Below are 14,231 nucleotides of genomic sequence, written 5' to 3'. Positions count from 1 at the left end.
TCTCAGTCGTAATTCCGAACACCTTCTTTGATAATGATCGTCTCTTTATGTTGTTTGCTCTTGATGTACTTAATAAGCACGTCTTAAAATAATAAACATGTCTTCTCACTCTGTTCTTGTCCTTTCTTGACTATTAAGTCATCACTACTGCACTAGAAAAGCTTTTCCAACCATACATTCCTATATGATTTCCCATCATCTAAGTGTACTCTATCTCTACAGAAAGTTTATCACCACTGTACTAATATGCAGAGTGTATATCCCCCTGCATATAGATATTAAAACTGATAACAAATCCAGCAACTGCATTAGCTAAAACCAAATATCCAACTAAGCATTTAAAAATGGAGATCATTTCATGCAATACAAAGCTGTATACAAGTCTGCTACAACAAAATTTCAGAACATTTCAAAGTAAAGAATACTTCACATTCTAAAACTTCACAGAGGCAGGCCTATGCCAGTAAAATTAATTCTACTCTATGCTGCTCAATGCTGACTATGAATTTTATGTAAAATACAGGTCTAATATAATCACAAGTATTTTTCAGTATGAAGTAACATTCATTAATTTGCTTAATGTTAAATTATGACTCATCAATAAATATAATATAGAAGCACATCTTTATGTGATCACATTTATCGATAGCTATTCTGATAACATTAACCAAATAACAACATTAAATGAGAGGAAAAAATATCTTTCAAAACAGCAATGGAATTAAATAACTGAATATTAAAATATCAGGAGATATGTTAAAAGACATTGGTCAAAAAGATATTTTCACAGCATTTTAATTAAGAAAATTCAAAAGTTTATTAAGTGTTCAAAATGTTTTAAATAAAAATGTTCATTTTTGAACTGCACATAATGCTTCTGGAAAATATTTAACCAATGCTGTACGCCTAATCCGAAGGTATACCTCATTGGAAAAGAATACTCTAATGTAAAATTTTAAATTAAACATATATACATATACATATCTCTGCATGTATACAAACATAATAAATTTTAAATATTCAGGGACATCAACATGAATAATATATGTAACTTGTTTTCACAGTTCCAGGTTAAGAGTAGATTGAAGGGTGCCCCTTGAATTATCGCTAAGTTGTTTCATTTATCTGCAAGCTGTTGTTTCATGTATGGTAACTTGAGAAATCAATTGCTGTGGAAACTCTATTATGGTTATGTGATTACAATGAATTTGAATGATGGGACGGATTTTGGTACGTTGTTATTTTGTGGTTTACACGGTATAATGGCTGAATACTGCAATATCAATTTGAAGTTTCTGTACGATTTCAAACAAAAGGGAAGAAAGCATTTATTGGCTGGTGTGTAGATGAAGGTTTGTTTAGTTGTCATTACAAGTGTCCTTTTTGTAGGAAGGAAAATGCGTATGGTTGAGCATCAAAGGATACCTGCACTACAGAGGATATTTCTGACTCTTATTTTTGTGAACTTATGTGGTGACGCTGGTATACAGATTCTAGTTCAGATAATTTTAGAACGTTTTTGGATGCTGTTAAGGAATTTTGTTTGATTAAAGATAGGGAAATCTGTAAATAAAGTATTTCCTTTATGTAGTGATAAGATGAATTTCCTTTCGTATGTTATTTCATTGTTTGATTTAAAATGCAGTTTATTGAGCTTATATATTTTTTGCTGGCTGCTCTTTGACTTTTTAAATGAATATAGATCCATGTGTACATGGGAAAAGTCAACAGAGTGCGTAATGCCTAGTTTGTGCAATTGTTTGAGTTACATCAAAAATCACCGCTACACAAAGGCAAAATAACAAGTGTCCATAATCACCGCTACACAAAGCGAAAATAACAACTGCCCAAAATCACTGCTACACAAAGCCAAAATAGCAAATATCCATGTACCGCCAAAAATTGACAATTAGTGCCAAAGGGCACCCGTAAATATATTTTTACCCAGTTCCACACTTAGTATAGATAAGAAATATTCAGAGTCTAAATTTTAACAGTAAATAAGCGAACATAAAATGACACAGCCATAATGAGAAAAACTGGCCAAAGGAGCAGTAATAAATTATAAATTTTATTCAATATAAATTTCACTACAATAAATTGGCCCTTCTGAGACTTATACATAAAAATTTTATAAAAATATTAATATAGTTTTTTTAACTTTTTCTTTCTTTAAAGCATGAAAATGTATTTTAATATCTGAAAGTACCTTAAATGTGTGCAATGTTCCAGAAGCAACAGTAGTTGTAGTTGTAGTAAGAAGTGTAGTTGTAGTGACTCCAGATGAACGAACTCCATATGGATTTCCAGACAATGCATTGCAGTTTGCATTTGCAGGATAAGGAAATCCAGCAGGAAATACTGTACTTGAATGTACAGAGCATGGAGGTGTCATTGCACTTGAATTTAAAGAACATGAAGGTGGCACAATAGGAAATGGAAAACCCCCAGTATATATTTCATTGGGTGGTGACGGTGAACACGGCCAGAAAGAACCTCCAGTTTGAGGGTGTACAGCAGATAAAGGAGGATAATAAGGCATACTCCCCATATAAACAACTGAAATATGAAATAAAAAAAAAAAAAAAAATTAAAGTATTTTCTTCAATAAAAATAATTAATCCAACAACATAACTAAATCTTCAATATTTATATTCACAACACACCTAAAAGCAAATACTCTAAAATGTGAAGATACATGAAAAAATAGAGATTAGAACAGTTTTACATTTCTAAAGGTAAAAATACCTCTGAACGATTACATTTACATTACATTAACTACAGGACATTATTTGCAATTGCTTTACAATAGTATGAATTAACTTCTATATGAATGATGGTGGTTATTCAAAATATTTCCAATTCATAATCTAGATGAATAATGTATTATAACTCCCTTACAGCATGCATATTTTAAAGTTCTTTTAAAAGCATCTAACTGGATATATTTAATGTATTTAACAGTAATAAATAAAGCAGTTACTTAAAATATATCTTCAATTATAAATTTTTTACCATTTAATCTACTTACTTAAAAGCCCTTCCCCTCCTCCCCAAAAAAGGAAAAAAAAGTAGATAAAAAGAGAAAACAGGTATTGAAGTTTAAACTAAATTTATGAAGAGAAAAATAAAAAATAGCAATTTATCCATCAGAAGCATTAAAATCACAGAACAAATAAAAATTGCACAATAAAATTTATTACTCGGTATCCATTAATAGATAAAAAAACAAATAACTTATATGAAACTTATCAAGTATACTTTGAAATCAGGAGCAATAATAATACACTCAAATATCAAAAATCCGCCGACCTTGAAATGTGTTGCCTCTCAGAATATAAACATTCAGTTTATCGGTTCCGGAAACTGCAACATTGAGTACGAAATATCGAAGAAAAAAAAATACTTACCGAATAAATGACGTCATATTTACCGAATAATAATGAGTTAAAATGGAAATACCAAATTATTGACATAAAAAGTTTAAAAAATAAGATAAATAAGATAAGTTTTTTCCCTCTAATCTGCATTGAGGTAAAAAAGCAGACGATTCATTCAACTCTTTGTTCAAGTTCACGATTCACGTTGTTGTATTTTCTGAGCTTTGTTATTTCATTTCACGAGATTGTTTAGTGCTGCCTTTTTTTATCCGGATATTTTGTGGATAAAGAATAGTTTAAATTTCAGCCCCTTTTAATATAATGACAAATAAGAAACACACTTGTGATTTTACTGCTAGCAACGTTGAAAAACGTAAACACGTTGCATTGACGGTAACGCTAGTGCAAATTCTGCAAATAAGTGCAAATTCTGCAAGAGATGAAAGCAGGTGCTACTCCTCGATTTATAGCAGAATGGTATGGAATTGCGACACGATTGTGTATTATATATGGAGAAATAAAGAAAAGCTGTTGAAATTTTACAGTAACAGTGATTCTAATACCGGAATCCGAAACCGAAAATCTTTGCATGAGGCGAAATCGCAAACCTTGATGCTGTGTACATATAATAATACAATAAATAATATAATCAATTTATATATATAATAATAATTTAATGCATATAATAAATTATGGCAATGTACATAATAATTTAATTAAATGTATCTAATACGGCTTATTCATTTTGCACTTTTATTCTGAATACTATGCTTTATCTTTTCTGTCCTGAAATCTGCAAAATCCTAAAATCCGCACAACCTCTGGTGTTACGCTTTGCGGATTTCTGGAATTCTACGGTAATAATAAACATGCAGAATGCAACAGCATATAAATTAAGTTATAAATCTTTTCAGATACTACTATGATGCCAACTTTGTCAAGTCATAACAAAGGACAGTACAAAATATATATACACTGATTACTTTTTGGCTATTATTGTAAATTATTGGAATACAATTTTAAAATTAATGTTCATGTGAATGAACAGTTTCTTAAAACTGGGAAAATAATCATAAAACAGCTCTACTTATTTTACAGTAATATCAACACATTAAATACAAAAAATGCATTATTAGAATTTAATTTTAAAAATGTTAATTCAAAAATGAAGAAAATCTTCATAAAATATTTGAAACTTTTAAGAAATAAAAGCAAATTTTTAATTTTTAAAACTATATTTGTTCTGATTTGTAGGAGATGTGAAAATGTGCATCATTTTCGATTTTTTCAAACTCTGAACCTCCTTTCTTTCTTTTCTTTTCAAATTAAAACTTTTTTTTTAATCAAATTCAACCAAACACTTATTTTGTTCATTGCTCCATTTAGTTGACAAGACACTAAAAACTCTTTCATAGCATGCTGACAATGCATACTGGATAGTTGCTGTGTCTTCTAAGTTACGAATATTGTAGTTTAACAAAAGGTCAGCCTAATACTAAATTTGGATAATGATGGTTGAAAAGTAGAGCCATTCAAGATTCCGAAAGATACAACCATCTCACATAATTACAATTTAAAAAAATTACACAACAAAATTTCTTAACAGAAACTAATAATTTCATATAATTTCTCCACTAACTGCATTATTACACATTGCAAATTTATTAAATTCTGAAAACATTTATTAACTTCAGAATCACTGCACACTTTTCCAGAAATGAATTACAATGAAAAATATCTCAATTTAAATATACAAAATGCATCATTAGCAATTATACATAACAAGAATTATACAGAATTAAAAATTAAAGACCATCGATGGCAGCATTTATTAAATACACTACAAGAATTACACAGAATTAAAAACTAAAGACCATCGATGGCAGCATTTATTAAATACACTACAATTAAAAATTAGAGACCAAAAGATGGCTATTTACCATATTATATATACACACACACATTTATTGCAGTGAATTTAATGTACAAATACCACATTATTTAGACTATTCAAAATCTACAATATATAGTAAAGTTTACATCCATAAATTTCAGTTTATAATTTACATATTAGGTTAGTTTTTTTTTTTTTTTTTTTTTTTTTTTTTTGCAAGCAGAGCAAGGCAGATGAGCAGTAATGTGGCTGAACAATGGTAGTTTGGTCTGAGGCCCGAATTCCATGAATGGGCTGCTTGCATGAAAATTTGTGATTTCCCTCATGTGTTATGTGTATGCGAGTCGGTTTTCCTTAAAGTCCTCCACAAAAGCATCCCTCCTTTTAGGCAGGTAGCCCTCGAGTGCTCTGCTATAATCAAATAAATCAAACCATACATGCAGAGCAATAAAAGTCTGATATTTTGGCATTTAATGGCTCAGTACAAAAAATAATCCCCACACGCATACTGTCTCAGAGCGTGTTATTCACTAACATTCGGAAACACTCAGCTACGTACCAGTGCCTTTCGTCTCGAAATCAATGAAAATTTACAGAATTAACAGATATAAAAACTACTTTTTAAAGTTTGGATTTCTTAATAGCACTAAATGTAATGCTTCTGTTCGATAAACTGTAGTAGTATGATACATATGCATCTGATTCTTCTACAACATACCTTCCACCAAGCACATCTTCTGATTCAACTTAGGAAACCAACGAGTTAGAAATGTAAATGCAGGTACTCTAAGCAAATGCATTAAATTCTGACATCACTATCAAAGAGTTAAGACCAGTTCAATATAGACTACATTTTTATTGCTGCTATTACTAGCAGATATGCATAAACTGTAAAATGAGGGAGAATGCTACTCTATGATCAAACACTGTAGAATGCTGAACTCCATTCAAAGAGTTCCTTTGTACAATCCATTAATCATTTTCCCCCCTTTCTTTTAGCAGATAAAAGCTGACTACTAGCAGACAGTTGAATTATGTTTAAGGGAGCTGAATTAGCAATACAATGATATGAATCCAAAACATAAATACAGGGTGATCAGCGAATAAGCCTCGATTTCAAAATTAAATATCTCTACAACAAAGATCGATAGAATTATGCGGTAAACTGTACGTTTATAAGCAAAACTGTAAAAATGGTATACAAAAGTTTAGAAAATTTAGTTACGAAAGTTGTTAACAGATGGCACTTTAAATGCAATGACCTATCAATAGCCTTTAAAAATGGGCTTAGAATTCTAAAGTGATCAGTACGACTGTTGGCTAGTAAAAAAAGGCTAGCATAGAAAGTGAAATAATGTATTCCATTGAACAACATGTTTTTTTTTTAGTTCTGGAATTTCACCGATTAGAACACAGTCCTAAAGCAACACGTCGCAGTTTTCAAAACCGATTCAATGTTCCAGTAGAACCCAATGCGAAACCCATTCGCATGCTCTTCACGAAATTCGAATGGACTCGCAGCATGGCTGATGATTGAAAGAGAAATGTTGGGACTAGGCAAACTGTAGTCACTCCTGAAAATGCAGCCAAAGTTTCTGGAATTGTTCAATAAAATTCTAGGAAAAGCATCCGATGGATTGCATCAAAGACAGGTTTGAAGTACACGAGCACATAAAAAATATTAAAAAATAGCCTACAGCGGTTTCCATACAAAATCCAAAGTCATCAGGCCATACCCATGAAAGCTGTGCAACAAAGAGTTGACTTTGCAAATCAGATTCTAACAATGGTCGACAAAGACAGATTTCATGTGAGCTGCATCTGGTTCACAGATGAGGCACATTTTCATTTGAATGGAATCGTTAATTAAAAAAAACTGGAGATTTTGGGGGTTCCAAAAATCCTCATTCGTGTGAAGAAAAGGCACTGCATTCGTCTAAAGTTACTGCATGGGATGCAGTATGCGCCAGAGGCATTATCGGACCCTTTTTCGTACGAGAAACGATAACTACTGAACGTTACGTTACAATTTTGGAACAATTTGTCAGCACTCAACTAGCGTTGGAGGATCGACTGGTTCATGCAAGATGGGGCTCAACCACATCGAACAGATAAAGATTTTTGCTTTCCTCATGAATACTTTGGGAATAGAGTAATTGCGTTAGATTATCTGCAATTTACAGACACAGGAATAGCTTGGCCTCCATATTCTCCTGATCTGAGTCCTTGTGACTTTTTTCTGTGGGGCGCATTAAAAGACACTGTCTTATCGAAACAATTCTGCTACTCTAGATGAGCTTGAATCGTTGATTGGTGTTGCATGTGATTCCATTTCCTTTGAGACATTGCAAGACGTGATGTTTAATTTCATTGTTCGCCACCTCATCGTTCGTTTGCGCCACCTCATTGTTTCGAACGGTGACCATTTTGAAAAAATTGTATTTTGATTGCAAAGGCTGCTTCACTTTATTTTGTTTTGTTTTTTTTTAATCGTTTCAGGAAAAGAGTGATCAGCGCAGAGCGTCATCTGTTAACAATTTTCGTAACTAAATTTTCTAAACTTTTGTACACCATTTTTACAGTTTTGCTAATGAACATACAGTTTACTGCATAATTCTATTGATCTTTGTTATAGAGATATTTAATTTTGAAATCAGGGCTTATTCGCTGATCACTCTATAGGTTAAGAATGTTAAATTCTGCATAATCTGCAATTTATTTTCTAGTATACTTTCAACCATTAAACACATTTGTAAAATTACTGAACTTGCAGGTTTGCATAAAACTATTCATTCTTATAACAGCAAATAACATTTACAAACCATGTCATTACAGTAGTCATGTAATGCAACCATTTCTGTTGCATTACATGACTACTGTAACTTCCAGTTTTGCGCAAAGTTTTTTATTCTTACAATACGTCAAACAATATTTCAGAAATAGTTTATATCACATTACATATAGTTTGACATATACAACTGCTAATGCTCCAAGCGCAACAAATTATGAAATTTTTACTGAATATTAATTTTTACTAGGAACCATATGTTCTAATGGTTACCAAACATTTATATATAAATGAAAGAGACAGACAAAAAATTCAAAATCTAAATGTTACATTACCTGGTATAAAGAATGGTGTTGGAGTAGCTGGTGACCCCGTACAATTATTTGGAGGGAATATGCATGGATGGGAAATATTAGGTGTACACATGGAATTAGCATGCGAATCAGAAACACTGGAAGGCACGGATGCTTGGCATCTAAATACAGACTGGGAAGCAGGAGTCACTTTTACTAAATCTGTTTGTGTTGGTGTCGATGCAGTTAAATTATGAGAATGAGAACTCTTTTTATGCTTTACATGACCAGACTCCTTTTGTTGAAACCAATTACTGTCTTTCAAAGGATTTTTTTGTTGGTGGTGATTGCTGAGATAAACTGTGCTAACACCTAAAGTAACTTTATTCTTGCGTTGATGCTGCTTAAGATGTTTATGCTGCATTCTGTTGTGCACAGAGAGAGTTTCTTCAGTGAGAGCTAAACATGTAGAAAAATTTTCCATGTTGTTACCAATGGAATCACTTGAATTTTTTTTCCATGTCTGATTACAAAAGCTGGCTTGACTTGTACACGGATCATTAATGCCATCTTTCTCCAAGCTTTTACCATATCCTGAATCACCAGTAGTAAATGACGACATATTGCACTTTGATGAATTGCTACCGGATTCCTGAATTTTATTCTCATAGCTTGTTGGTGGTGATTGCTGAGATTTAGTTACTTTACCTGAAAAATAAAAAATACAGTCTGCAACAGCAATAAATCAGAAGTAATAATAAACTACACACTATAACAATATCAAATGACATACGAAATGCTATTTAAAATAGCAACAGATTAGTATTTAGTTTATATTTATCAATTTATCAGCACCAAATAAAAGGCTCAGTGAAATTCTTATGAAGTATTTCAAAATGCTTTCCTTGTTCTTCTCATTTGCTATTAATAACCTGCAATAATAACTGCTAGGTTAAATAGTTCCAAAGTAATTATATTTCACTTTTTAGGAGAGCAATTGCATTCTCTTGACAGAAAATGCTTCATACCTTCAGAGGAAAAGTAACTGATCTACACAATAGGAATTGACTTAACACATTAAATAATTTTATACATGAAGAAGCTCTCTACTGTAATCAAATCTCTACATATAATAAAAGAGTCTGTCTGTGTGTGTGTCCTTCGTTCGCGCTGCGCGTAAGCTAATAGACCCACAGCTACGAAATTTGCTACATAGGTGCATCTAGACAAGAGCTAGTGCACCTCAAATGGATTTTTTCCAAATTCGAATTTTTTAAATTTTATGTTTTGTGAAGAAATTGCATCATTTTGAGACATAAAGGGCTATAGGAAAGAGAGATTTTACTCTACACACTCCATTTTCACATCGTCATAAAACGTAGGCTATTTTACGAACTTAAATAAATTTCATGTTTCAATAAATCGATTAAATACGAATTTACTTTAAAAAGGGAGCTTAACACCTTTTCAACGGGATATTTTCTTAAAAAGTTTATTTTTAAAAATGAACAGTTTACTTTTCTTTGATTTTTGGACACGTTAAACTTTCATCCTTGCGACTGCTTTTACAAAAAGAATTTTGGAAAAATGATAATATTTTGCGTTTTTAAAAATATTTTTAAATGATGCTTCCGAGTACACTTCTCACATCCTTAAAAATGTGATTTTGGCAACAATTTTCCTGTCTTATTGTTGTTGATAGATTTTTGATAAAATCGCATCATTTTGAATAATTTCATTCTTTTAGAAATATGGGTTTGGGAAAAAATTTTCATCATATTTCTTATGCCACTGTTTTTTAGAGATTGGCATATTTCATTGTCATTTATATATATATATATATATATATTATATATAATACATTTTTATTGATTTTTTTTTATAAAATTGTTCTGTAAATTCTGCACGGAATTTTATGTTTTTTGAGTTGCTTTCATGTTATTTTTTGCTTATTTCACTGTTTGTAATATTTTGAAAAGTTTTGCATGATTTTTTTTTTTTTTCCCTTCAATGGAAAGTTGGTTAATTTTTTTATTAGGATAAATTTCATTGTAATTTTTTTTTCTCTTGAAAATATAAGATAAAATATCACTAATTATACTTTGCTTTTCAAAATTTTTTGTTTTTTGTATTCTTTTATGATATTTATTGCTCATTTCACTGTTTTTAAGATATTGAAAAGTTTTGAGTGATTTTTTTAGGAAACAAAGTTCTTAACATCCTTTATACCATTTGAGTTCTTAAGATTTTGCAAAGGGAATTTGGTTAATTTATTTATTAGGATAATTAATATTTGTATTAAGGAATATTGCTTTTTTAATTGTAATTTTGTTATACATAATAACTTTTTTTTATTAAGTTGTTCTGCAGAGTAAAATTCTATGCAGTTTTTAAATTTAACGTTTGGTGTTGCCTTCAGCCATTTTTCCTGTACATTTAACAGCCAGATGAAGGCTGGCAGCGAAGCTGCTAGTATATATATATATATATATATATAAATGCAAGTGGTGGTTTTAATCAAGGTTTCTTACAAAATAGCTGTATAAATTTGACAGAACAATATTCCTTTCAAAAGCATTTTCTGGATTTATTAAAGATATTCACCCAAATAACTCATTATTTTTCGCTGCAATATACAGGGGTTGGACAAAAATATGGAAACACCTTTAAAAAAATATGTTTCTTTGCTTAATATGGTGTAGGAAACCCGTTGGCATCCAAAACAGCTTGCAGTCTTCTCGGAATGGATAAATACAGTTCCTGTATGTTTGCCAAGGGAATATTATACCATTCTTCCTGCAAAACGGTGGCAAGTTCAGATAACGATGTTGGCGGTGGATAACGAGAACGCACTTTCCGTTCCAATGTAGACCACAAAGGTTCAATAATATTCAGGTATGGTGACTGTGGTGGCCAGAGAAGATGGGACAACTCATTCTCGTGCTCAGAAAACCAGTCCTGGACAGTGTGAGCTGTGTGAACAGGGGCTTTGTCGTCTTGGAAGACATCATCACCATCGGGGAACAAAGCTTGTACATGAGATGAACTTGATCGGCCAAAATGTTCACATAAGTCTTGGCAGTCATGTGCCCTGACACAGTTATCATGGGGCTAGCAGAGAACCATGATATGGCTGCCCAAACCATAACAGAACCCCTGCCATGTTTCACTCTTGGCAACAAGCAGTCTGTATTATAGGCTTGAGATGGCGTTCTCCAGACGTAAACTCGGCCAGAAGTGGGAAACAATGTGAAAGAAGACTCGTCAGACCATATTACTCGCTTCCACTGCTCTATAGTCCAAGCCTTTATGACTTAAACACCACCTTTTCCTGTTACGGGCATTATCATCACTGATGAGTGGCTTCTCAATAGCAGCACGGCCAGCAATTCCCTGTTTATGAAGCTCCCTTCTAATTGTTTTGGTACTCACAGGGTTCGGTAACACAACATTCATTTCAGCAGTAACTTTTGCAGCTGTGGTCTTATTTTTCGTCACAATTGCCCTGAATGATCGTCTGTCACGATCACTCAGGACACACTTTCGTCCGCGCTGTGATTTAGCAGATGATGTTTTTCTGTTTTTCAAATATGCGGAATAAATCTTCGATACAGTACCTCTTGAAACACTAAACACCTCGGCTACCTTGCTTACGGAAGCACCTACCATACGTGCTCCAACAATTTGCCCACGTTCAAAGTCTGTTAACTCTGACATAATGCAATGACAACCTCACATAACAGTACTCCGACAACAACTGTTTAGCACATTTACGAAGTTGTATAGGTGGCGTCAGTAGTCAAAAATGCCAGCGCCATCTACATATTTCATTAAAATCAATCTTTCTTTTTAAACATGCATTTCACAAGGTGTTTCCATATTTTTGTTCATCCACTGTATATCCTCAGACATCTTAATTCATACGCATAATTTCTTATTTACAAGACTTCCAGCTGAAAGATTAACAAAAATAAAATTTTTGTATAAAAGGGTTAATACGAGTTGCAGAAAGATAATATATAGAAAGCCCCTATAAAATACCACTTATGGCTCCAGATACTTTTGATATTCAGTAGAGGCAGTAATCTTAAAGAAGGTGATTCTGTGTGATAGGAATTAGTGATACGCATAATGCTTTATTCTATTCAAAGCTTCTGGTGACACTTAGGAGGGGGGAACCCAGAGGTAGATGCATCATATAAGGGGGTAGCAAAGCTGTAAGGTCGAACTTCAGCAATCTTCTCGATTTGCCCATTCATGATCTCTTTAGAAGAAGAGGTTGGTTTGGTTTATTTAATTATGGTAAAGCACACTAGGGCTATCTGCCTAAGGGAAGGGATGCCTTCATGGAGGACTTTCTAAGGGAAACTGGCTCATATCACTTTACACATGGGAAAACAATGAAAACGACCATGCAGACAGCCCGTTCGCGGGATTCGAACCTCGGACCGAACTACCAGACTAGAAACTCGGACCGTGTTCAGCAACTTTACCGCTCGGCCACTGGTGGGCCCCTTAGAAAGAGAGGCATTGACAAGCTTTTCTAACCTCCCCCCTCTTAATCGACATGTTTTTCAAGTATTTATTTTTTTGTAATGTCTTCAACTCATACACATATGCTAAACTGTCAATATGGGAACAAACTTGGTATATGAAGAGAGGGATGAATACCAAAAAATAGGAATGAACTGTTTTTGACAATGCTTGAGCATTTATTTGTGATACGCTGTCAGCTGCATACACAGGAAATGAAAATTTTAGCATAAATGATTTACGAATGAGATGAATAATTTCAGTACTATACCATAACCATTTAGTAAAGGTCATATAATAATTACACCATGTTGAGAATGGATAAAATTAATGAGTTGGGTGTAATTTTTTTTTTTTTTTCCCATACAAACAGCTCTTTTATAATAAGAAATTAAATTTTCGATTTGTTAAATTAAATAATTTAATAACAAAATCAGATAATTTAGTAATTGCCTTAATACATATTTGATGGTGTTAGTTGGGTTAGGAAATGTTTATCTTATAGAATAATGTTAAAAATATCCTAATGGTTATTTGTTTATATTCTCAGAGTTGATATTTACCTTCACAGATGAGTGCCATTAAAGAGTACATTGTGTTTGTTTTCTAATAAATTTCAAGCATGTTTCATTAGAATTCACTGTACTAAATATACATAACATACATCACTAAAATTCAAATATTAAAGGCCTTTTTATTTTTATTCTACTTCAAATTGAATATTTTATGTAATATGTTTAATAATTGTCCATCAAAATATTTGAAGACAACCTACCAGAGCCATTACCTGAACCACTACTGCTACCCTGATAATCTTCCCCACTTGAAAATTTTTCGTTCTTATTAAACTCCTCAGAGCCATCAGAATAAGTAGTCGGCTGGCTAGCAAAGAATCTGAAAATTACAAACTTTATGAGCTATTTCAGAGTGCGAAGAAAGTCTACAATAATTTTCAGGATAATTCTACATCAATTAAAAATAAACTTCAATGCACATTACAGTGCTAACATTAGAAATATGCACTATTATTTTATGATTAACTAGTCATTACACGCATATTTCCAAAATAATTTCACATGAAATCTCAGCTTTCTTAGGCCGTTTGTTTCACATGAACAACTGTTTTGGAAAATTCTGCCTGGTTTACTAATGAAAGAAAGACATGCGACTTTTTTCTTCCCTTCCAAAAAAACATACTCTTTAAAATTTCAATGAAAAACAAATAAACTTTGTTTATAGAAATGTGAAATTATTTTCTGTAAGAAATACAGATTAATTGGTCTTTAAGTGATGGGAAATGATCAAAATTTTAAAAAAACTATTAGAATCATAACAAACGAGCT

At 32.2% G+C, this 14,231-nt stretch overlaps 1 protein-coding gene across 9 annotated transcripts in view; it reads right to left on the bottom strand.

Moving 5' to 3' along the window:
• per (period circadian regulator) overlaps positions 1-14,231 on the bottom strand; it is an 86,211-nt gene that overhangs the window by 32,592 nt on the left and 39,388 nt on the right. For 8 of the 9 annotated variants that reach the window (XM_085817706.1, XM_085817699.1, XM_085817703.1 and 5 more), the window contains 3 exons: positions 13,664-13,782; positions 8,398-9,063; positions 2,210-2,559 (listed from right to left, as the gene is read on the bottom strand). In XM_085817706.1, coding sequence (XP_085673832.1) covers positions 2,210-2,559; positions 8,398-9,063; positions 13,664-13,782 — 1,135 coding nt within the window. The remainder of the gene's footprint in view (positions 1-2,209; positions 2,560-8,397; positions 9,064-13,663; positions 13,783-14,231) is intronic. The other variant, XM_085817707.1, reaches the window with a different exon arrangement.

The sequence above is a fragment of the Stegodyphus dumicola genome, chromosome 5 (genome assembly GCF_044657685.1).
Source record: "Stegodyphus dumicola isolate Sdum_Otavi_A_Nest chromosome 5, ASM4465768v1".
NCBI classification, from domain to species: Eukaryota; Metazoa; Arthropoda; class Arachnida; order Araneae; family Eresidae; genus Stegodyphus; species Stegodyphus dumicola.
This window is presented reverse-complemented; position numbering and strand designations above follow the sequence as displayed.